Here is a 24787-nt window from a genome sequence, read left to right on the forward strand (position 1 = left end):
TGCCACACACGCAGTGAATACTTGACTTCGTCAAACGGCGGGAAGGAAAGGGAACGAGCCCAGAAAGGAAAAAGAACAGGAAGACGTGCAGAGAGAACAGGAGACGCCCCCGAGCTGAGCCGAGACGGGAGCTTTGCGCTAGTTCGACTTTTCTACGCTCCCCGGCGCCCATGCCGCTGGATGCTGGTGAGCCTCGAGCAATCCAAACGCTCTGTATGTACACTCCTTGTTGAGTAGGTTTTCGGCTTTTTAGGTCGCCTCCTTTTCCGGAAGCGCGTTCTTCTATGTGCATGAGAGGCACCCGTCCACTTTTTTGTTTGGGTAGTCGACGCTTTTGCAACTGAACAGCCCCAAAGTGCTTGATGTTCTTAGATCGAGAGCACACGAGGCACTGAAGATGGCTTCTGTTGTGAGACACAGAAGTCGACGATATACAGGCTAGACGCTATCTTTCCGGCTACTCATCCCTTTTCTTTGCAGCACACTTCCCTTCTCGCCGTCAGGGGATGATCTCGTATCACAAGCTTTTCACCGAAGAAGAGCCTCGATCCCCCGAAAAGCTTTTCGGCGCACCACCTTGCTAAAGTGTGGAAGAGCGCTCTGGAGAATCCGCAGGCACACAAGGAGCGAAGCTGCCTTGGGCCCCTGCGCCGCGTTGTCGCTCGGTTTCGAACCCGACAGATGCACACCGGAGGCAACGTGATCAGTTCCGTTTCTCCACCCAACCGCTGGCCTGTTGAAGCAACCGACGAGTTTTGGTCTTTAAGCAGAAGCCTGAAAATTAAACCTGGAGCCTCGGTGGAAAGGAGGTATTACACTTAGTAATAGATGGTTTCAAAGGTCTCAAAAAGCTCGACTCGCGTTCTGTGACTCTCGCGGTGCGACCCAGAGTGTGGTGCGTGGACCTCAGAGAGGCACGCCAAAGAAAACCTGTCATCCCCGGCGTTCCGCACGACTGTTTCATATATAATTTAGGGAAGACAGCACCGCGAATCATCCACATCCGCCCTACGAATCCGTGAGAACCCTACACCATATCGAGAACGAAAGAGCCTGGTGGGTGGTGCGAGAAGTTAACGTCGAAAAAAATTATCGTGTTTCACCGTTGATGCGCATAGAGGGACACCTGAAACAACGATCTATCCCGTCAGTGTGTCTAAAAGTGAGCAAAAGACAAGAACAAGGAAGAGAAGAGTGAAGAGCACAACCGCTCCTCGCAGAAGGAAGGCGTGTGCGGAGATTGCAACTCAGCGTTAGTCGACGACTGTCTGGCGCTTTAGCATCCTCAACGGTGATTTTCCTTTCCTTGGCCAAGGTCGGAGAAAGAAGGAAACGAGTGAACGCGTGCTCTGCCTTCCAGTTCCAGAAAAGGCGCTCACGTTGTTTCTTGATGATGCGTCGCTGGAACAAGACATGGGTTCGCGTGACTGTCGCCAAGTTCACATCTCCCTCTTCACGTTGGCACGAAAAAAACGAGAATCGCACTCCAAAGAGGCAAACGCGAGGAGCCGACCTCCACCTGCGAGTTCTGAATCGAAGCAGGAATCCCATCAGATATATATATATATATATATATATATGTATACATACATACGTACATATATGGGTGTGTGTATACCTGGATGTTTGTATGTGGTATGGGTGGGTCAGAGAAAAATCTAACAAATTCGGTATAGATATACGACATAAATATATGGGTTTATGTGTACGCTTAGCCCTGATTATACAAAAATCTTTGACAAGAGGCGAATCGGGCGGAGTTGGCATTGCGGCGATGTGCCGTCCATCTTAAGAAACGGAAAAGCAGACAGCACGTTGCACTTGAAGTTCTGGAAAGCACGGGGCGGCGCTCGAGGAGCCGACCAACCCCAACATGAGATGTCTATACACCGGAACGCGGGTGTCCGTTCACAGTTCTTCATGCTGCATTCTCATGCATAAGACGCTTTGCTTCGTACCAGTCACCAAACCTCTTTCTTTTGCTCTCTCTTTCGCTTTGCGGCTCTTTCGGCCCTCTGTTTCTTTCCGTCACGTTTCCGTCTCTATTCCCTTTTCTTTCTGCTTCTCTGCATGCATCAGGGGCCTAAATTCTCCCCCCGTCAAATCTGTCGCTCGAAATTACTCAGTGACTCATAAGCGCTTACCGGAAAACAAATGCAGGGTACTCCAGGAAAATCCCACACCGCCACTGAAGATAGACACCCCCACGGCAGGAAACAGCGAAACCTACACACTGTACCTACACGGTCGCCAGCGAGAGATCAGCATTCTCTGTTTTTCTCACACGGTGTCTCTGTCGTTCACACACGGTCTCCGCCATTCTCGTCTCCTCTCTTGTGGATGCGTCTCCTGCGCTGCCCGTCTTCCTCGCGGAAAGCAATGCTTCGCAAACCGATTCGCCTCCTGTCAGTCCCGTCTCCTGTCCCTTGTCTGCTCTTGAGGTCGCCTGTTTCGTCGTTCGCATTCCGGGGTCCGCGGAAAGAGCGTCTTCACTGTGCTTCTGGCCACCCCCAAAGATGGAGGAGTTCGAGGCTCTTCTCCGCTAGTTTCCCTTCCGCTCTCGCGTACCGACTTTCCTTTCGTTGCCACCGTCGCTTCGCGTCTTCCACGTCGAGTCGGCTGAACCCCTCGTCGGCCACGAAGTCCCGCAAAACCGCCGAAGGCTCGCCCGTCTTCTCCTCTCGTTCGCGCTCCTCGACGACCAGCTTCTCGCGCGCCTGCGCCTGCTTCAGAGCCAGCAAGCATCGCCACCGGAACAGCAACTTCCGTGTGTACGCCCTCAGCGCTTCAATCGCCCGTTCTTCTCTCTCTCTCTCTTCAGCCGACAGTCCCAAGCCGCAAAGGCCTGCGCGGACACCTCTCGGGGTCTCGCCCCCCTCCTCTCGCGAGACGCTCGAGGCAGCTGAACGCGACGAGGAATGCGAAGCAGACGAAACACTAAACGCCGAATCCGACGAGGCCGTCCGGGATCGCCGGGACACGCGACGCCCCGACTCTCCAGAGAAGGCGAACCCAGCCTCTTCTCCGCTCTCTTTTCCGCTTTCCGCGCCCCTTCTTTGCGACCTGCCTCTTTGTGTATAAGCCGAATCCAAATGCGCGAGCGCAGTCGCGAGCTGCCGGAGGCAGACCACCATTTGGCACGCGGATCGCGAGGACGAGGAGAAGGTCGCGTGGAGCGCCCCCGTCTCGCGCTCGGCGCCTTGCCCTTCCTCACTTTGCAGATGCAATTGCCGCGCCGTGGACGCCATTGGACCAGTCAGCACAAGTGTCCGCTGTCTTCCTGCTCGCCCTCTCCTCAAACCTTGTCTCCCGAAAAGTCGCTCGAGTTGCGACACGGCAGACGCGGGGCCCGGCGGCACGCCTGCAGCGACTTCTGCGTACGATCTGCTCCGCCCCGTCCGGGGAACCTCCGGCCGTTCCGGCTGCCTTTCCGGCTGCCTTTCCAGCGCCGAGAGGGGATGTGCATGCGCTTCGCATTCCGGGAAGACGGCGAAAGAGGGCGCGAGCGCAGCGAGCAGACGCGGCGACAAGCGTCTCCGTTGAATGGTGGGGTCTGGCGCCCTGGAGGAGGCCCTACGTGCGTCTCCAGGCGTCGCTTCCGTCGGGAGCTCAGAAGGCGGCACGCGCTCAGGCGGATCGGCCGGAAGTCTCTCCGAAGCGAAGAAAGAGAAGCCGTTCAAGCCGTCTTCGTCCTCGTCTCCCAAACTCGCTCCGCGCACTTCACGAGAAGCAAAGTGCGACGCACGAGACGTCCACGCGCCTCCAATCCCGTTGCGCAGAACGGCGACCAAAGCACCGACGTCTCCGCGGCCGTCTCCCGCCTCCGGATCCGCTGGGGCTCCCCAGCCGTGCGAAGTCGCGTACGGCCCGACGTCTCGCGTACTCGAGGGCCGCGACTCGTCCGACCGCGAAGTCGCCAGCGAAGATTCGGACAGCCTGCGCCGTCGCAGCCTCCGCGCACGCCGCGAAGGAAACGGATGGGGGCTGGCAGCCACCGACACGACCAGGTGTTCTTCGTCACTCGAACTGAACGCGGAAGTCGCCGAGGCGTCGCCGCTTGAACTCGTCTCCCTCTCTCTCTGGCTCGTCTCTTCGCTGTCGCTCGCGAGTCTCCGCGCGCCTGGCCCGCCACGGAGGTCGTCCCGCGGAAAGGGCGAGGCGGAGCGACCTTGTCTCCGGAACAGGCGCTCGCCTAGGGCCCGCGGGGACTCGCGTCCCGCGGGTCCCCGGTCTCCGCGCGAAGCCAGGAAGCGCCCGAGGGCGACGGCGTCCACTGGCGGCGCGCGCGGCGGCCAGAGCGCCGCGGTGTCTCCGCGGCCGTCCGACATCGAGGCGCATGCGTCCTCCGAGTCTTCGAAATTCAAATTCGGCCCCACAAAGAGCAGCCGCGGAGGCGAAAGGCTCCCACGCGACGCCCCGTCCGGCCCGGCGACGCAGAAAGTCTCCACGCCCCGAGGCTGCTCTTCGTCGCGCTCGCCCTCACGGAGCGACAGCGGCGAGAGATCCTGCCTCGTGAAGCGCAGAGGGAGACCACTGGGACTACGCCAACTCGCCTCACGGCAGGCCTCGCGAGAAGACGCGTGACACGGGCCGATGACCTCTGATCTGTCGGGCTGGCCGACTCCCGCGGCTCTCAAGATGTCGCTGACTCGCCGGTCGAGTTCGCGCGTGGTGCAGATCAGAACGCCGCTCGGCCCTGCCTCGAAGGCTGCAATTCGCCGGTCCTCTCGCGTCCCGCTCGGCGGCCTTGCGCCTCTGCCTGCTGCCACTTGGCCAGTCGCGCGGCCTTCGCGGCTGCTGAGCCTTCCGTCTTCCTCAGCGACTCGCCTCGCCCTGCCTTCTCCTCGGTCGCGAGGCCTCTCTTCTTCCTCTTGCTCTTCGTGTCCTTGTTCACCCTCGCGTAACTCGTCGCGACTCCCGCTGCGATGGTTGTCTCCCGCGCTTTCCTCCTCGAGATCCGCTTCGCGTCCGTCTTCGTTTCCCGTATGCGACTCGTCACACGCGTCTTCGCTCTCTTCTCCGCCGCTCCACAACCCCTCACAGCCTTCGTTGCCGATCCCTGACACGCGTCCCTCGCCTCTCCTGTCTCCGCTCCTGCCGTAGCTTCTTCGGACGCCGGTTCCGCCGCCGTCTTCCCGCCATTCGCCTCTCGCCTCGCCGCAGCCGTTGCTGGGCTCCACGGATGCGCCCGAAGGGTCCCCTGAGGCTGCAGCGCCCGCGAGCGTCTCGACTGGCCGCAACAAAGGCTGGTCGCCTCTCAGCCCGTCCTCGTCACTGGGACGACGTGCAGGAAATGGAGAAAGGGAAGACAGTGACGGCACAGACGAGGAAGACGAGGGCGAGAAAGGAGGAACCGAAGCAGAAGGGCGCGCGACAACTGAGGAAGGGAACGGACGGGCACAAGGTGGAAGAGAGTGAGGAGACACAGGGAGAATAAAGGGAAACATGGCGACGGTGTTCGCCGATGCCTTGCTGGCGGCGAAAGAGTCACCTGTAGAAGTTCTTTCCGTTCCGTTCTGGGTCTCATCGGCGCCTTGGACCACCGACGCGACATCGTCTTCTCGCCGTTCCGTTTCTCCCCCCCGTTCGGCTTCTGTGCGCAGTCCATCCTCTCCATCCTTCTCGCCCACCTCGCTCCCTCTGATAGCGACGCCTCTTCCTTCTGGACATCTCGCGCTCGGCATCCCCCGCCTGTCTTCTCGCCGTAGACGCGAGTCGGCATTCACTCTCTCAGCTCTGAACGCAGTCGCAACCGGACTGCCGCGCCTCCCGTCCGGGTGTACAGACGTCGAAGCGGGGGAAGAAGGAAACGCGGGCGTCGGCGGTCGCCTAGGAGTCGGCGACGGAGAAGCGCACGACCACGGGGAGGTGAGGGCACGACACGGGCGGTAACCCCTAATCCCTCCGCGTTCGTGACACTGGTCTTCCCCTCGAGCTCCGACTTGTTCACGGCTCGCCAGAAGCGAAGGTTCGCCTGTTCCGAGCGACGGAAGGCGCGCCCCGCCTGTGTGAGGTAGACAACCCCTGTCTGCTGGCGTGTGGCGGTCGTCTCCTGTGTCTCCGCTTCGCGCGCCTCTTGCTCCTGCGTCTTCCTTCTCACGTCCGCTCGCGGGGAGACCCGGCGCCAGCCTCGACGCCGCGTCGTTGCCGCCCGTTTCGGCTTCTTCGGAGAAGCAGCCCGAAGCGAGATGACGCGAATGGAGCACAGGCGTGAAGAAGGACGGCGTCGAGAGAACCCATCGCCGACGTGCCTCGCGTTCTCTCTCTCTCTCCTCTCGCGCTCCGTGCTCGCGTTCGCCACGGCAGCTCCGCGGCGACTGGGGCTGGTCCCCGTCATTCAACCCCGTCTGCTGCGCAGGGGCCGAGACCGACCGCTCCAGGGCGAGGAGACACGGATTCGCGCCCGAAGAGTCGCGGGAGAAAGCCGACTCGAGCTCATCCAAGAAAACGCGCTCGCGGCCCGCGTGAAAGAGAGTCACGGAAGAGGGGAACGAAACCAACGAGAGACCGCCGGAAACGGGAGGAGAGGACGGAACAGGTAAAGTGCTCTGAAAGAGCAGGGGACGGAGACAAGAAGAAGAGGAAGGTGAAGAAGAGGAAGAAGAGAACAAAGAGGCAGAAGGGTGAGAAAAAGAAGGGAGCGACAGGTCGGCAGAAAGACGAGAATGAGCAGGTGGAACGAGATGTGTGTTCTCGTCCGGGAGAGGAGACAGGACCGGTTCAGGAATGACAGAGGAGACGTACAGAGGAGAATAAGGGACGTAGTAGTAAGGGAGCGGAACCGCTTGGGAATAAGCGGAGGGTGCATCGGCGTAAATTCGAGGCAGAGAAGCCGCAGCGGGGGCATGGGCAGACGAAGAAGATGATGACGAGGCCGGGAGAGAAGACGGCAATGCAGGAAGGACCGGCTGAGCCGAGGCGGCAGCGAAGGAGGAAGGCGACCTGGAGGCACGCGCCTGAGAGGGCATTTGCGCATGCGCTTGAACAGAAAACGAATCGGAGGAAGCGAAAGACGGCCGCGTCTCGGGAGCGTCGTTCGAATTTGGAGGGAGAGATGCACCCGGACACGGCACAGGGAGAGGGTGGTGCGAAGACGGTGAAGAAACGGGAGAAAGCGGATACACAGGAAGCGCGACAGACGGACGCGGAAGCAGCCAGAAGTACCGCGCATCATGAGACTCCTCCGAGACAGCCGGAGGGACACTCCACCACGGACGAGACGGCGGAGTCCAGTTCTGGGCCGCATTCGGAGGGCCATCTATTTGGGGCGGGGGCTCCGGTTCGGAGGACGTGGGTTCCCTGCTCTCTAGGTGTGACGACGCAAACTCAGTGCTCATCCTGCGTTCTTCCCAAGACGAATGTGGCCGGGAAAGTGGAGACGCAAGGGCATTTCTCTCGCTCCTGTGGTCGGGGTCCACGTCCCCGGAATCCAGCGTCGACACCGTTTCTCCACACAGAACACCCTTCGACAGATTTCCTTCCCTCCCTGCCTCACGCTCTCCTTCCCGGGTCTCGTTCTCTCGTCGAAACAGGCGGGGCGGAACGCCGCTGAGACGCGGATCCATCAGCGAGTCGCGCGAAGAAAACGCAGAGAGAGGAGACGGAACATCGAGGGCTGTCGCTGTCTCTGCGTGGCAGTCTCCCCTGTCTCTGCTGTTCTCCAGATCTTGTCTCCTCAATCCCTCTGCGTCCTTGCCTTCCTCTCGCCCTGCGCGAATGCCCTCTCCGTCGCCCTCCTCCTCCGATCCCCTCCCCAAGAGGCGACAGGTGCCTCCGCTGTCTCCGACCGGGCCCGAGACGCTCATCTGCGTGCGTGGGGTAAACCTCCCCTCCGGCTCTGCCTGTCTCCCTGCGACCGGCTCTCGAGGAACCTCTTGCGTGGCGCTGTCTTCCGCCTGTCTTTGCCGCCTGTTTCCCTCGAACTCTCCACACGGACCTCTCCCAACCCCCCTCCACGAAAGGCGCGCAATCGCAGCAGAGACAGCAGAGACCGTGTCGTGGGCTCCCGGGCTCGAAGGCGCCGGCGAAGCGGCGAACGACGGCGTCCTGGCCTCTCTTCCTCGCTCGAAAAGACATTCCTCGCGGCCCCAGCGTCCAGAGAACGAGACGTCTGTGTCGAGCGTCTCTTCCCCGCCTCCTCTTACCCTTCTCCTCTCGCTCTCGCTGCTGTCTCCATCGTCCCCAACGTCATCGTCGCTGTCTCCTCTCGCACTCGCCCCTGTGGGGTCTGCGAAGGTCAGCGCGTAGTTCTGCTCGTCTCCGAGAGGGCCGCGGGCCACTCCCCACGCATACCCCCCGCTGTCTCCGCGGCCTCTCCGCGATTCAGGCCTGTCTCCGTGGCTGTCTCCAGGAGACGCCTGTGCCGAGCGCGAGGAGCACGCGGTGGACGGGGTGCGGGCCCCGCGAAACGCGCCGCGGAAGAGGCGAGCGAGATTCACGAGCCGAGGATAGTCGACGGGAATGAAGAGGCGCAGCGCGTACTGGGAATCCGAGAGAGACTCCATGCTCGCGTCCTCGTCAAAGTCCGTGTCTTCGATGTGGATGCGTCTCCGTTCTTCCCGCGGTGCGCTGCGTGGGGCGACGTGGAACGAGTTGACCCCTCTTTCCGCGGGCAAGGAGACACTCGGCGCAGACGCAGAGGGGACAGGACGCGGCGAGTAGGGCGAGAGGCGCCTCCCAAAGCTGGAATGGAGAGAACGCGTGCTCCGTCTTGTCTCCGCAGGCAACAACGGGGCGCTCGACCCCCGCAGCTGCTCTTCCGAGAACACCCGGCAAGCTGAGATGAATGCGGCGCTTCTCACAGTGCCGGGGTCGGATCTCTGAGGCCAGCCCAGAGACGCAGGTGCCGAAGAAGACGAGCGAAGGCGTCGGAGCCGTGGGGGAGAGTGCGGCGCCGAGAAGGAAAGGAGACGTGCAGACGCGTATCCGGAAGGCGAAGCGAGAGAAGACGCGCGAGACGCCCGCGGCGAAGACAGTCCGTGGGGCGACAGCGAAGCTCGCGGGGAGAACGCCCTGTGTGGAGGAGACGCCCGGCGAGAAGCGCGAGATCCCCGAAAGAAATCAAACGGCGCTTCCAGCCGAGGCCGGGACAGAGCACGAAACGGAGACTCCAGCGGAGACGCAGAGCCGCTCTCGATCCGCAGATCTTCCGGAGGCACAGTCGGAGATACACTGCGCCGGTGTCGAGACGACGGGTTGGTGGACTGGGAGGGACGCGAAGCAAGGCGAGCGGAGTGAGGAGCTAGAGCAGATCTCGGCGGTGAAAGAGAAGCGTTTCTTTCTCTCCGTGCGCCGGGCGCTGTTGCGCATGCAGTCGAAGATATGGAAGCGAGGCTGGGTTGGAGCGCGGTGTCTGTGCCTGTCACGGACGCGCGCCAGCGACTCGGCCGCGAGAGACGCGTGACGCAAGAGGTGACTGTTTCCCTCTCGTCGCACTCGCGTGAGCTGGAGTTGCCCGTGGAATCCAAATTCGCGAGGAGACCGTCCATGAAGGAGGCGAAGGAAAACACACTGGGGCGCTGCGAAGACAGCGGAGGAAGCGAAGACCCGGACCGGGGCGGAGATAGCGAAGAGGAGACAGAAGAAGACGAAGCGACGGCGGGCGGAGGCACAGCGACGGGCCACGAAGACCGATCAGCCGCATATGAAGGCATAGAAGATGCATGCGATGGAGAGACATGCGGTGGAGAGGCAAGCGGTGGAGAGGGGGACCGGACCGGAGAAAGGGGAGACAGGGGAGGAAAACGAGGAGAAAGGGCCGGAGAGAGAGCAGAGGTGCACGGCGGCGGCGAAGAAACTGCCGGTCCATATCTCTCTAGCGCATCCCTGGCGTATGCGTTCATCTCTTCTCCGTCTCGCCTGCGCGGCGGTAGCTGATTTCTCCAGTTGTCAGGAGAAACGAGGCGACGGGAGAGGCCGCCGCATCGGGCCTCGGGGCCCGGCCGGGGTCGGTCGTCTCGAGTCATGTTCCTCACTTGGCAGCGCGACAGCTCTCGAGGGAGAGATCAAGGACGGAATGAGAGAAAAGAGTCTGAGAAACTGCGAGGCAGTCAGATGACGAGACACAGCAGCCGTAAAAAGATGAGAAGTGCAGCAAGTGCCCATCCTACACATCTCTCCTCGCCAGACGAGGAGTGAAGGCGGGGACTGTTCACCGGGAGTCCGCACGAGGTCGCAGATAATCAGTCGTCTCCCACTCCTCTCTGTTATCTCGTCCCAGTGGCCGCTGTTACTGCGGCGGGGAAGACGGCGGAATATGTTTGTTCATAACAGGGGGAGACGCCCTCTCGGCCGCCGTGGCCGCAGAAACAGACGCAGCAGAACAGATGCACACGTTCAGAAAGTGGACGAAAGCGCAGGGGAAAACGCGAAGCAGGAAAGCCGGGAAACGGAGTGGTGGCCTCAGAGAGGAAGGCTCAACGCAGTGTAAACACCAGGACACTGGGAGATGCATTTCGCGAGACACCTGCTCTTCCCACACCTACAGATACAACCTGCTTTCTCATTCCCTTACGCTTGCTGAGCATAGAACACGGGTGCACAGAGAACTTTTTCGCCTCCGTCGCTTCCAAGCACTGTGGTGAAAATCCCCGCAAGCGGCACCAGACACCAGATTTGCCAGTGCCCGTTTGATCTTTCTGTCGCGAGTCTCAGACCGCCTGCGGCATGCCTGCACCTCAAAACTTCACGTGCTGTCGGCCATACCCGGAAATTCCTCCTGGGCACGGGCCAGGGAACCATCGACTGTCAAGGGTACATTCACTCTCACCAATGACACACAACCAGATGCACAAATCTCATTCATCAAAGGTCAGTTTCCATTCAAGTACATATATATATATAATGGAGATAGAGATGTACAAGTAGATATCTGTATGGCCACGTCAAAAAGTCTGTGTTCGTCCAGCGGCAACGGCACATGAAGCATTATTCAGCAGCAAGCTTCAGGCCGTGACCGTCGAAGCGAGAACAGCTGCGATGTCGAAGTGACAAACATGACATGACGCGAGTCCAGACTGGAATGCGTACTTCTTCCTGAGGCTGCTCGTTGCACAACGGCTTCTTTTTGGTTCCGCCGTTCTCGCCGCTTCCTCTTCCGTGCACCATGTCAACAAAGCAAACAAACAGTCCAGGAGAAATGATCCGTTTGGCAATATGTCAGGTCCCCCGCCTGCCCAACGCTGTTAGAGAAAGGGGAAGACGGACAGTGAGTGGGCAAGGGGAGAGCTGGGAAAAGATTTTTAATGTGGCCCTTTCCCCGCCTCGCTTGCCTCGGTGTTTCCCCCCTTTTGAAAGAGGCGAGTGGCAGGTGTGCATACACCGGAAAAACAGCCATCGAACGCCGCACGCAGGTCACTCTCCGAGCACCCCGCCGCGGTCTTAATTTCCCTCCGCTTTTTGCTCACCGTTATTCGGCGGTTCCTTCTTCCACACAAATTCTTTCGCGTGTGAGATCACTCAACAAACGGGAAAAAGTTGCGGCTTTGGACGTGTGGCGTCGAGAATCCGGCGGGCGAGCCTACGCGCTCTTTTGACCGCATTTTCACCGGAAGGTGAGCGGCGCGGGCCCCCCGCGGCGTGGTGGGAGCATTTTCCCCGGCTTTGCTCCCCCCCTAATGAGATGTAGAAATGGAGAAGAGACACGAAAAGTGGCTTGGATGGTCTTGTGGTGGTTAGGCTTCGCCTCTACGACAAACACGCAAAACACGGCAGAACGGCGGTTTTTGCCATGTGTCTGCCACGGAGAGACTCGGTGGTGTGAACCGTAGACCACGCTGCTGCTGCTCCGGGGAAAAAAGCTACGGCACGTCAGATGAAGAAGAAAGAAGGGAGGCAAAGGGGACGGCCAGGGGGACGCGTGTTTGTTTTTTTCGCTGAGCCCGGTGGAAAGAATGAGACAGGCAAGGCTGACATCATCGGCGGCCACTCTGGAAAACTCTTGCCAGTATACAGCGGAGGAGGCGCGCAACGCGGGGGAGACAGGCGACACAACGCTGTGCAGAGAGACTCTGAGGGAAGGAGAGACAGGGGGCAGTTGGAGATTTTCCATGTCTTTCTTGAGTTTCCCTTGGCCTGGAAAGATGAGATTCCTTTTAAGTGCCTCTTGGACAACACTCGTAGGGTGTTGCTGGAATGCGTGCCTCACCCTTCCTCGGAGTCATCCGCTACGGTTTCCCCCGTTGCATCGCTCCCTTTACAACTTCGGTACGGTCACGACCCCTGCCGGCTTACACATGCGACGTGCAATGATACCAAAACACGGTTCCACCGGCTAAGGTATAATATATATATATATATTTTAGAGGTTAGCAAACAGACGTCGGTCCGATGTGCTGTCTGGGAGACACACAGGCGTGGCATACGTCAATCGCTACATACGCTTCTTCAGACGCCGATAGATACAAATATATGAATAGGTTAATAGCAGTCGATACCGGTTGATTGTTAGTTATTGGACACAGTGTATTGCAGATATACGGCACAAGAGGCTGTGGTGCCTCCAAGCGTCACACACCAGCTTTGATAAACTGTTTTCGTTTTCCTGTTTTCACTTCATCTTCAATCCGTTCGCGAATCCTTTCTCTAACCCACCTTCTGGGGGTTCATTGTTTCCTTGTCGCGTCATTCGACCGGCGAGGAGAGATCCACACCGGGGGTGGCCGTGGAGTCATAGAGTTGGAAATTAGAAGGGTGTCAACCGGTAATGTCTTCCCTTCTTGAAGCAACCGATTTCCCCCCGAACTGGAGTGCAGAACAAGCGAACCGAAAGCGGCCCACGAATTTTCTGGCAGCTCCTTATCGCAGACACAGGAGTCGCGTAGTTGTCCCCCCTTGGACAAAACGCACAGTCCACAAACCAAACACCTTCAGTACGCCATCCGTCGGGTGCTGTGTCCACCGTGACGAGCTTTCGAGTTCGAGAGAGAACCCCTGTTCACAACATCGCATCCCGAACCTCCCAAGTTGTGCTGTCTGGTGTGCTTTGTGTCTGCGTGGGAGTGAGATTGCGTTTTCTGTTGCCTTAGGACGCGGAAAGCTCCCGACAGGTCCTTTCAGGGTCTGTCGTTTTCTCGGGAAAAGGAACAAGTTCTCCAGCTGTCTATACACTGGACGCGCGTAATCGACTGTTTGAGTGATTTGCGCGTTTTCCGGGCGCGTAAGGCGGGGGGACAGAACCAGGAGCTCGATCAGCCTTTTCGTACAAACAGGCGGTCTAAACAGACTTCTTCAAGCGCATCGTATAGTTGTGGGTCGCGCGCGTCAGCCCATTCCGTATGGTGTTTCGTAGTTCCTGCATCTCACACACGGACCTCTGCAGTGTCCCACGGCACGGAAGTCGTCACGCGCTCGCAAGGCGGTTTCGTGCCAGCCCAAACGGTCTGCATGTCCACGTGAAACACGGAACAGCTTCAGCTGGAACAGCCAGCTCCAACTTGCGCGTCTGCGTGGCCACTCGCGGGGCCTTTCTGCCTTGCAAATTGCCACGAGAGGCGTGGAAGACCCGCCGTCTTCCTGATGTTTCTGTCAAACGTTCACTCGCGGCAGCACGCAGAGCGGAGCGGCCAGGCAGGAGCCGACAGAGAGAAGAAGCAAAAGCGCCGCAGAGCGAGGAGGCGAAGCGTTGAGGACGAATGCGAAATGCGGGCCACACTTTCTCGTCTTCGCGCGGCTCTTCGATTGATGGACCTTTCACACCCAAATAACTCCGTATCGGTCAACCTGGTTCGTAACACCGCTTCATATCGTGCCTGAGCGGTTTCTTCTCGCGTATTGTGTGGTGTTAAAAGTAAGCCCATCCAAAGCCTGTGGACGGCTTACAGCTTACCTATCGAGATTCCCGGGGGGGAACTGGTTTCCCAGGGTTCTGAGTTTCCCACTTGCTTTGGTTCGTATCAAACGGTTTCTGTTTCTGCCAGAACAGCGCAGGGCAGGCGGCCAGTCGTGGTAGAGAGAACCGCGCGCGAAACCGGCACGTGAGGCTCCATAATTTCTGCACTTCCGTGATTTTAGAATGTGTGTCCTCCGCGCAAGGGTTGCCTTCCTTTCTGCACGCGCGAGCTGCACACCGGCAAGGGCTGTGCATTTTTCGTTCCTCCCGGTCCTTTTGCGCGCGCGTCCTCCCGCGTTTGTCTCCCACGCAAAAACCTCGAGTCTCCTCCCACGAAAGAGTGGCGCAATCTGAAGAAAAACTGGTCCTACACACGCAGAGATCGCCGCGGCCGTCGCTGTTCCGTGTGTCCGCTGCAGTTGCAGATCGGTGCTTTTCGTACGAGGCCGCCCCTGGGGAATCGTTCTTTTCTTTGCATGCGTCGCTTTTTGACAGCGTTTCGCGTTTTTTCCCTCAGATGCAAACAAATTCGCGCCGTCACCCCCGCGAGTCCCGACTGACCGTCTCCCTTTCCTCCGATCCTAACCGCCAACGAGTTTCCCTTGCGGCAGTGTCCACCTTTTCACTCGTCTCCCCTTTTTACTTTTCGTTTCTTCAGACGCTGGTTCTTCTTCTTTTCCCCGATCTTTCCTCCGTTCTGCCCGCCGAACTTTTCCCGATTCCACTCGCGTCTGACCCGTCCATTTCGTCGTCCATTCGACACACCTTGCACGCTGTTCATACGCCCGCCGCTGCTTTCTTTTGCGAATCCGCTTCTTTGCTTTTCCTCCCCGGCAACATGAGTGGACGGGGCCGCGGACGAGGCGGTTCGCGAGGGCGAGGGAAACCGCGCGGCGGCCGAGGATCGCGGCGCGTCGCCACTTTCGAAGAAGTCATGGAGCGAAACGCGGCTCTCGAACGCAGAGAGCGGGGCGAAGAAGAGTCGAGCGAAGAAGAGGAGGAGGAAGAAGAAGAGGAAGAAGAAGAAGAGACGGCGGCCACCAAGTTCAAGAGACCCCTCGATTTCCTCAGGCAACAAAAGAAAAAAGAACTGGGCGAGGACGACAGCGAAGACGTAAGTACACCACACCGGCGACAGAAATACAGGAAAAGCCACACAGACGAAAGTGGTAAATGCCAACCACGCGGGGACGGGGGCGGTCCTCTGCTCCGGCCATAGGTCGTGTACATATCCACCTGGTTGTGACGCAGTAACAGACGTGTCTATCTCCTTGCGATGATGCACAAAATCCGCCGGCTATTGCTATGCACCTTTGTGTATATACCGCTGCATACATGCGTATACTTATATCTGTCAAATGGGGGACGAGTCTGAAACGATAGCGACACTTCAGGAATTGCGTGCAAATGTTGGTTGGCGCATGCTATGCGTTCTTACATCATTCGTGGCTCCTCACCTTCTTTTATCTTGCCCGAAACAGTCCGTCTGAACACACACAATCACGCTCTCGTATGACAACATGGCTTCTCTATTGCGTGTGTATATTCGAATAGATGAAGGACGTTTACGTGCATAGCCACGATTTTTTTTGTGATACTCCAGGGGGTGTCCGTAAATACATATTCATACATATATACAAATATATATGGATCTGCATGCACACATAAGGTGACTTTCTCACCCCTCTGTCTTGTGTGCATTGTGTTTGCAGGAGGAAGAGGACTTGTCGATAAATGTAAGATTCGCTTCGCCTTCCCGTCAGCAACCGACGGGAACATGCAGTAAACAACCCTTCCTACCTCAACAAAGAGGCTTCATATACGTCTGTTCCAATAATATTTATGAAGGAACTCATATGGATGTACACATATATAATACCTTATGTATGGATGTCATTTTGAGTCCCTTTCCGCGCTGTAGGTGCAGATCTTCTTCACTTCCATCGTGGAACCTAACAGGACACTTGGGTGAGATATACATCTTTCCACACTCAACTTCTTCATATATTTATACATGTGTTCATATATAGACATGTATTCATTCCATATATGAAGCATATTAGTTCGCTCTCTTGCATTCCGGGTGTGTTTCGAGATGATGCTGAACTGATGTAGACAATCTGGAAGTGTGCGCCACAACTCTGCACGCCTGTACGTATATATATATATATATATGTACGCTATATATGTATATATACGCTATATGTACGCTATATATATATATATATATATATATACGCTATATACATATGCATATATATATATATATATATATATATATATATGCGCTATATGTATAGAGGCAGCTTTTCCGTTCAAGGTGTCCTTTCCTGACGGGCCAGTGATAAATCAAACTGGTGTGCAACCTTTCTTCCTCCCTTTCGATGGCTCTTTTCCATTCCCTCTTGTGGGGTGGTTTGCCTTCCCACCGTCTTCGCGGTCGTCCTCTCCTCTCTCGCGCTCTTCTGTCTCGTCTTGCTCCTTTTTGCGACTCCTTTCTTCTTCCTCGGATTCTCCTCTCCCTCAGCTGGGCAACATGCGCTTGTCGATGGCAAATCCCAATCGCGACCGGAAGGCTGTGGAGAAGACAGGCGTCGTGGAGCTAAGCAGACGCGAGAGAGAAGAATTAGAGAGGCAAAGGCGACAGCGCATCTACCAGGTAAATTTTGTAGGGAACGGGGACTCAGAAGCAGAACGCAAGCTACACAAAGAACGACAGATGCGTATATGCGAAAGGATCTGCTTTCCTGTGCATCTCGATGCATGCCTATACCCGTTATAATCCTGTATTTACATGTAAATCTAATGGAATCATAACTAGCCACCAGCTTCTCATATACGCAAAATCATCCCCATGCGTCCAAGTGCAACAAGAACATGCATATCTCTCTACGTGGCCTTGTACATACATACACATATATATGTATACATATATATATATATATTATCGGAGGCGAGCAAATCTTCGTTGGGCGTTTGCGCTCAGAAACTGCATGCGGAAGGCAAGACGGCAGAAGCCAAGGCAGATCTCGCTCGGTAAGAACTTACAGACTCTCAAACTGATAAATTATTAAGTTCAAAGTTAAAAAACGAAAACACTTGTTACTCTTCCAAAAAAACGAACCGAAATCCATGCGACTCATCTCCATCTCTCTACATGCACACATACATGCACAGACCATCATATATATACAGTGATACATATAGATGTATATCTATACGTGTATGTACTTGTATATGTGTGTATCTTTGTGCATAGTACACAAAAAGTATATACACAGTGAAATCTTCGGAGAGAGCTAGCTCTGTCGAAAGCTACTGCCGTCTACTTAATAAATATATCTTTATACAGTAGTATATATATAAAATATATATGTATGATATCGATAGATGGATAAATAAGAGCCGCGTTATTCTGTCTCTCTTTCCACGGGAATTTAACCGCCTCGGTCTTTTTGATTTTTTCAGGTTGGCGGAGGTCCGACGGCGGCGCGAAGAAGCAGCTAGATTGCGGGCACAGAACGGAGGCGGGTAGGCGAGAAGCAAAAGAGGAGAGAAAGAAGAAAAAACAGAAGAAACAACAGACCAGAATTCCGTTTGAAGTGCTTCAGCGAACAGGTCGCAGAGGGGTACGCGCTCTCTCTTTCTCTCCTTTTCCGTCTCTCTGCTTTCTGTCGCCATCTGTTGTGTCTCTTTGCCTTTTCGTTCAAGTCTCGCGCGCTCTTAGCATTGTTTTGTCTTCCGCCTGATCCTCTTTTTTTTTCCGTTCGCGCGCGCGGTTGAGGGCTCGACTTTCCTCCCGTGTGTGTGCGTTCACTGTAGCGAGAAATGAGCATTGTCGCGTACCACGATGTAGAGCGAGGAGACGTCTTCGCCGTCAAAGAAATATTCGCGTTAAAGCAGCCCTCATTTCGTATTTTTTCTTGCCCCTCACCTGTTGAGTACCTTGTGCCTCCCGCTGTCGCCGTTTTAGAGGTTTTTTCCACGGCGTGTGACGAGGTACAGGTTTGCCTCAGACGTTGCAGCTAAAAAGCTGAAAGAGCTGTCAAGACGGTGTCTGTACAGACACCTATACTTCTAGATATATACGTGTTCGTATTTTGAGGAGGTAACCTTTTGTCTCTGGATGCGACTATCCACACGTACAATTTTATACATCTATATAGATACGTACATGTGCATTATATATACACGTCCATCTGGCTATCTCTGTGTGTATGCATATGTAAGTGTATGTATATTTTTATGAATGTGTAGGGTAGTAGTGTCGTTGAGAGGCGGCTAGAAGTCGCGGTAGACTTTTGCGTTCATTTTTTCGTCGAACTTTCTCTTCTTTGGTTGATACAAGATGGAGAGATGTGTACATGCACCCTATTGGAGACGTTGTGGAAATCTGGGAGGGCAGGCGTGCTCGGGCGGACGGCGTTTCCGAATTGCCGCCCTGCGCGTTTGGTCGCCTGCCGCGTTTACCGGCGCAAACGCAAAGGGGCGGGAAGACCAGAAAAGAGAGACGGAAAGACCAGGAGAGAGAGACGGAAAGGGCAGAAGAGAAAGGCGCCTGCTCGTCTCTGATCGCGCGCTTCTCTTTCTTCTGCCTTCAAGCGATGTGAGGTGCCTATAGCAGGCGTTTCGACGTTTCTTGGTTTATGGAGTTTTCCGGATCAACTCACTTTCGGAGACAAAGTTAGAGAGCAGAAAAGCCCAGCAAACGCGCACGGGGAGAGAGAGGCGACGGGTTGTAGCTACGATGCGGACGAGAAGAAGCTTTACAGCCTGGCCTTTGCGAGAAACAAGCGCAGAGAGAAAAAAGAAAAAACCCAGAGCCGGACATATAAGATGCGAGATCACACGCGGGGTCCAGTAGCATTTCGGAAGAGCAAAGAGAGAGAAAACAAAGAGGAAAAAGAAGGAAAAAGACAGAGGCCAGAGCGAGAAGGGAAGGAAAACAGAGGGGAGAGGGGAGAGACTCGGCATGTGTGTCATTCGGAACCGGTGATAGTGTCGGGCTGGAGCGCCCGCCAGGGATTCTGCTGAGTCGCACAAGTCACGTTTCGCCGTTTTTCTCTTCTCATGAAACCCCTTTTCAGGTCCCTTTTACCATGTATCTTTTGTGTGCCTTTTCTCCTTTCATGAATGCACTGAAGCACGAAACGCACCTGAGCGAAAATTTCACATAAAGTCACACAAACACACAAAGATACGCAAGACGGCCTCCCTGCTCGCGCAGACTGCCCCGTCAGCGTCACTAGGAGAGGTCTGTATATCCGGAAGGCGATACTTTTAACGCCGCTACGCACAAAAATGTGTAAATACAAATACAACTGTATATGGTTATGCCTATAGCATGCGTTTAAATACCACGGACTAGATACACGCGTGTCCAATCTTGTGCACGCACGTCTTCTGGGCCGTAGAGCTGAAGGCTGTCACCTCTCCGTGTTTGCAAAGAAGGCAAATGGAATCTCCCACGTCAGTCCTATCGGCGCAGATAGGCCAGTCCTATCGGCGCAGATAGGCCAGTAGAAAGGCCGCGCGATGTGTACGGGGGGAGGCAAGGCGCCGCGCTCTCTCCGACGTCCTTTGTCGCTGCGGAGACAAGTCGGAGCCTGCAGCGGCTCTCTGTGTAGGCTTCTGAGATTTCGCGCCGAGGAGGCACCATGACGGTTCAGCGTGAGAAAGAAAAAGATGCGAGTAGGATCCGCGCAGTCGCACCGGGACGCGGCCGTGCCTGTCGTGTGGGCAGTAATCGAGCAACGTGGCCTGTCCTTCAGCAGCTTCTCTTCCTTGTGCGTGGCACTCTCGCCTCGCTCTCAACGCTCCGCTTCTCAACTAACCCGCGGAGGCGTCTCCATTACTTCCTCCAGAAGCTCGTTGATCGCTGCCGCGGTTCCCGCAGGCTGGTCGATGTGGACTGCGTGCCCTGCGGCCTCGAGGGCGAGGCCCCGCGCAGCTGGGAAGTACCTTTTCACTGCCTCCCAGTGTCTCTCAGGGTTCACCCACGGAGATGCGAGCCCGCGAAGGACCAGAACGGGACCGAGAAACGGCGCAGGCGGTTCATGGAAGCTCGCCACCGCTGCATGCGCTGCACGGGAAGTCGCCGAAGACACTTCAGGAGGAGCGGAAGGAGGAAGAGAAGGAGTCGTGGCAGAAGAGGCGGGAAGAGCGGGAGGCAAATCCCACTTTAGCGTCTCGTTGCGGAAGCTGTCTCGAATCACCTGGATGTTCATTTTCCATCTTAACGTTGTCGCGGGCGGCGCTTGGCCCAGGTCTCGCGTCCCTTTTCCTGACTCCCTTGCATGACCTCCGCACCGATCCGCTTCATCCTCTTCTTTCTCCCCGTCTTCTCCTTTCCCGCGTCTCTCCTTCTTCCCCTCTTTCATCTCCGCTTTATCTCCGCGGCTGTCTGCTTGCCTCAGAGGTCGCAGGCCGTCTGCCTCCTCTCCTGGCGCGCTCCCCTTGGGCCCTTCGGTCGCTGCGTCGTCGCTACCAGTTGTCTCTTCTTTTTCCTGTCCTTTTCCCTCAGCCTGGCCCTCTCCTTCTGCTTTTTCCAGGAGAACGAGGAGAGAGTCGATGCCGCCGGCCAGCAGCGGCATCTCCGTTTCAAGTTTTCGAATCACTCCGCTCTTGCCCCCGGGCACTTCTGTGGGAAGCGCGGCCGCGAGTTCGACCAGTTCGCGTACGTCGAAAGAGCCTGAGCGCGGCAAGGGCCAGTCGTAATAATTCACAGGACAGATGTCGAGAGCAACGATGCTCTGAATCAGTCCCCTTGGAGCCCGTAGCGCCGCCGCCATCGCCACCTGGCCGCCGAGGCTGTGCCCTACCAGGCAGCAGCACCTTGCGTCTGAGGAAGAGACCTCTTCTCGGTCGGAACGGCGGCACACATCGCCCTCGAGTCCTTCTTCGCCCTCTCTTTCTTCTCCCACTCCTCGTTTTCCTCTTTGCGGCATAATAGAGTCTGCTTCCATCTTGGCGGTTTCGCGCTGAATGAGGGCGATGACGTCGGCGGCCATGTCTTCGAGAAACATGGAAGAGGTGAAAGGCGACGCGCCGTGGTTGCGCAGGTCGACGGCGAGGACGCGCTCGGCGTGGAGACGCGCGCAGAGATCGAGCATGTCGTCTCTGTTGCGAAACATGCCGTGCAAAACGACAACCAGAGAGGCGCGCCTGTCGCCACCGGCAGGGCGGCGAGGAATCACTTCTTGGTACGCGAGGTGGACGGCTCGAGAGAGGAAAGAAGGCGAATTAAAGGCCGAACGAGAAGAATTCATCCCACTCCGAGACGCGTCGCGAGCGCTCGTGGAGACAGGTGTCTCGCGACAGGCAGGCTTGTCAGAGGCGTGCCCTGCTGCGTGGATCGAGGGGAAGGCGACCGCCGCTGGGCATGCGGCCCGTGGTGCCTGCGGGTCCGCGCCGACTGTGGAACCCCACATGGCCTCCTGGCCTGTTGGACACACTGAGAGGCGGCACGGGGACTACGACGTGGATGCGGAAGCGCCGCCGCGCCGTCGCCTGCTGAAGAGACACTTTGACGAGCCTGAAGGCCCTTTTGTGTGGGGTGTCGTGCTTCGAACCCCCTGAGGGGGCGGGCCGAGGCAGACGCTGCCAGCCGTAGAGGAAGCGGAGATTGGCAGCGGATGAAGCGAAGGTGAGAGCGGCGCAGAGAGAAAAAGGGGCAACGAGCGGAGCTTGGCAGTATCGAGGGAAGGCGCTTCGGCGCGTGGGCGCACAAAAAGCGCAGGAGGCGGGCGCGAAGACCAGGGGTTGTGTGTCTGGGAGACACAGTCTCGCCGGCGTTCAAAAAGAAGTGAGAGAGCAAAGAGGAAAACCATTAGACAAGCATAAAGGGCGTTTTTTTCCGGCAGAGACGAGAGCCGAGAAGAGAAAAGCGAGGGAAGGTGGTTGTAATTTGGATGCGCGGTCTGCTCCCAGAGCGCTGCGTGAAGAGAACCTTCCGGCCTAATCAAAAACGGGAGCGGAGCCTGAAGGGTATGCGCAGTGGAGGGGCAGAACGCGGAAATGGAGAAGCGGAAAGGTGAAATCAAGAACGGACGAAGACGCCACGAAACGGAGACCTGAAGCAGCCAACACGCGCTTGCGGGGTCGCGCGAGAAGAAGAATGCGTCGAGAAGGAAAACAGAAAACGAGGGGACATGGACAAAGGACGAAGCGAAGTCTCCGGGTCCGAGCAGGTGGACGGCGCCAGAAAGACAGCAGCTCGGCGCTGACGCTGGTAGATTGCACCAACAGGCCTAACGAGGGGACCTAACGGTGTCGGGGAGACCTAACGGTGTCGGGGAGACCTAACGGTGTCGGGGAGACCTAACGGGATCGGCGAGTCCACACGCCGGAGAAAAAGACCGGGGGAAAAGTCTGGAAATCCCCTGAGAAGGGAAGCGCGTGCAAGAGGGAGCCGTGCGGAGCAACAAGAGTCTCAATGTCCACAAAGAGAGGCGTTCTGGACCAAAACAGAGGATAACAGAGAACGAAAGTGGAATAACGATCCCAGGATGCCGCGAGATCCACCCTAAAAAATGCACATATCGCTGGATCTAAACAGAAGATATACACGCATACAGATAGAGGTATCGATATGTGTGTCTTGCTTGAGTGTCGGCCGACGCGTTGTACTCGGGTTCCTCAAACGAGGCGCCCGGGGGTAGGAGACAGCACCGGACTCGTGACTTCGGTTTGGGAGAGAGAGAGCGAAAACCGAGGTTAGCGGCAAAGGAAACGAAGAAAGTGAGCGAAAGGAGAAACGGAGAGGGCCCGCCCTAAGAAGAAGATAGGAATTCGCGCTAGACTACCTGGCTGCGTGTGTCGAGAGAGCGACACAGTAAGGATCTCGACAGAGACGCTCTCTGGGCGGGGAGACACGCCGGACGGCGTCAGGCCGCGTGTTGGAACACACTTCCGGAAAAGAATCGGTTTTCCAGATAGATCAGATGTATTTTTCTTGGGCCATATTTAATTATAACGCTGTAGGACCTACACTAACCCAAGGGTGTAGACGTGTTTGTTGGCGTTGTCTCTTTTTGAAAGAAGGCATCCGTGTGAAGGGCATGCGAGGCAGACAGGGTTCTTTGCGCGTCGCATGAAGAATGGGAAAACGGAGGAATGGTTTTTCATCTGACGAAAGCAGGAACACACATGAAGGGAATCTGCCATCGCAGAAGGCCTGGCGAGGAACAGTGAAAAACAGCGCGCGAGACGCCCCCCCCCCCCCCTTTGTGTCGCTGATGTGCAGAAACAGAAGGAAAAAGCAATTGACGTGGTGCTCTCGCGGCGTCTCTCTAGATTTTTACGCTAGCACGTGGGAGAAAAGGTACTTGGTCTCTGCGTCTGTGCTTGCCCCCTCGCGCCTCCACCGGTTCTCAAGGCAACGAAAACCTCCCCACCTCTGGAGGCCGTTTGAGCTCAAAAAGGCACAGCCAGGCAAGTTTGCGCCGCTCGCGAGGGCTATAATCTCTGTTCATTGGATGCAAGTTCTATCCTGTTCGCAGGGTTTCGAGGGAAGTGTGTTTCAAACAAAAGGGATGTTTCGCCGGGAAGTTAGCGTGTCAAATATATGACCGAGTATCAACTTTGGTGCACAGATGGGTATACTTAATCGTACGATTTGTACCTACTTGACCTCAGTTTAAGGTAAGGAGTCCTTTGTTTACACCTTGAACGGCAACATTCAGGAGCATACCGTTGTATTCGATGATCTTATATGTGGGATTTGGAAGAAGAGGCGTGATAGGACTACCGTAAGTACATAATATACAGTCCCCGGAGTAGCGGTTAAACTATAGAATCTGCGAGAACGGTGAATCCAGAAGAAGAAATCGGCGGCTGTTGCTTCGAGGTCTGAGAATGCAGGTGCATGTGAGGGGAGAAGCGTCTAGAGGAAAACGAAGCGTCGCTGGAGGGCGCTGTCGGAAAAGAGAGGCGGTGTTCCGCTCTAGCCTCTCTGGTTGCGTTGCAAGAGAGTCAACCTCCTTGGCAACGAAGGCGTGCGTCGAGCAGCAGGTGTTAAAACCCTCCCAAGAATCCAGCTAAAAAACAGCTCTCCGTGAAAGCCACGAGACAGTGCCCAGTCGTTATCGGAGCAGTTAACAGGACCCTCAGCGAACACGCGAGGAAGAGCCGCCTCGACCAGTCCATCTGTGGTGTTTACAAAAGCCTAGTGTCCTTTCGTACCACTAGCTGATTGACAGAAGAAAGCGAGAAATAGGGCCAAGCTCTTGCTTCCTCGGATGAAGGCGTCTCATTGGTCATGTCGTGTTCCGTCTGTGGTCACGCACGGTATTCCCACTGTGCTTGTATTTGCATGGAAACTCAGATAAAAAGCAAAGTGTACACCTGGCAGGGGTCCAGGCATACCATGTATCCCGCTCGTGTTTTGTAGCGCACCGAATTCAGGGAAGGTCGGGGTACTCTTCGGTTCCGCTGCCACATGACACAAACAGCAAAATGGGGAAGGCACCGCGTCGTCGGACTGCCCCGTTTGATTCACCTTGTCTCTGATAACGCGCGCGAAAGCCGCGTTTGCTTCCTTCTGTTTGAACGCCCGACAAAAGAAGAACGGGGATCTTTGACATGCGGTAAAAACCCTCGTTGGAGACACAGCACTGGAAGCGGCCGTGTCCAAACGATACACCAAGCACGCGTTTTTCGATGCCGACACAGGGGACACAGCACAAGGGGGGTGAAAGCACGGGGGAAACGGCGTTTTTGGGCCGCCTGGAACGACAACGGTGAAAACGTAGGCAGGTTCGAAGCTCCGGAGCCCAAACGAAACCGACCAACTTAGATGCACAGACATACTCAATTCATCCGGGTTGTCTCTACGTGACTCCCCCCCTCAGTTCAACTGAAGGAGTTGTGCACAGTCTGTACCGTTGCATTGAGCGGTTGATTGGCATCACCTGGCCTTCCTTCTCTCTCTCTCCGCTGTGGAACTTCCGCAGACGCCAG

General features: G+C 56.4%; 3 protein-coding genes across 3 annotated transcripts; 1 reads left to right on the forward strand and 2 right to left on the reverse strand.

Moving 5' to 3' along the window:
* Positions 1–2489: 2489 nt before the first annotated feature.
* Positions 2490–9653, reverse strand: NCLIV_049470 (conserved hypothetical protein; the record flags this gene model as incomplete). Its single annotated transcript, XM_003884499.1, has 1 exon — positions 2490–9653. One exon carries the CDS (start codon positions 9651–9653, stop codon positions 2490–2492), a length of 7164 nt encoding a protein of 2387 aa, XP_003884548.1.
* A 5013-nt stretch (positions 9654–14666) lies between these two features.
* On the forward strand, positions 14667–17363 carry NCLIV_049480 (conserved hypothetical protein; the record flags this gene model as incomplete). The annotated part of the gene is made up of 5 exons (XM_003884500.1): positions 14667–14942; positions 15541–15564; positions 16356–16487; positions 16815–16864; positions 17297–17363. The coding sequence occupies 5 exons, from the start codon at positions 14667–14669 to the stop codon at positions 17361–17363; spliced, it is 549 nt and encodes a 182-aa protein (XP_003884549.1).
* Positions 17364–19653: 2290 nt separating this feature from the next.
* Positions 19654–21258, reverse strand: NCLIV_049490 (conserved hypothetical protein; the record flags this gene model as incomplete). The annotated part of the gene is made up of 1 exon (XM_003884501.1): positions 19654–21258. The coding sequence occupies one exon, from the start codon at positions 21256–21258 to the stop codon at positions 19654–19656; it is 1605 nt and encodes a 534-aa protein (XP_003884550.1).
* Between the last annotated feature and the right edge of the window lie 3529 nt (positions 21259–24787).

Source organism: Neospora caninum, chromosome X (genome assembly GCF_000208865.1).
Source record: "Neospora caninum Liverpool complete genome, chromosome X".
Lineage (NCBI taxonomy): Eukaryota > Apicomplexa > Conoidasida > Eucoccidiorida > Sarcocystidae > Neospora > Neospora caninum.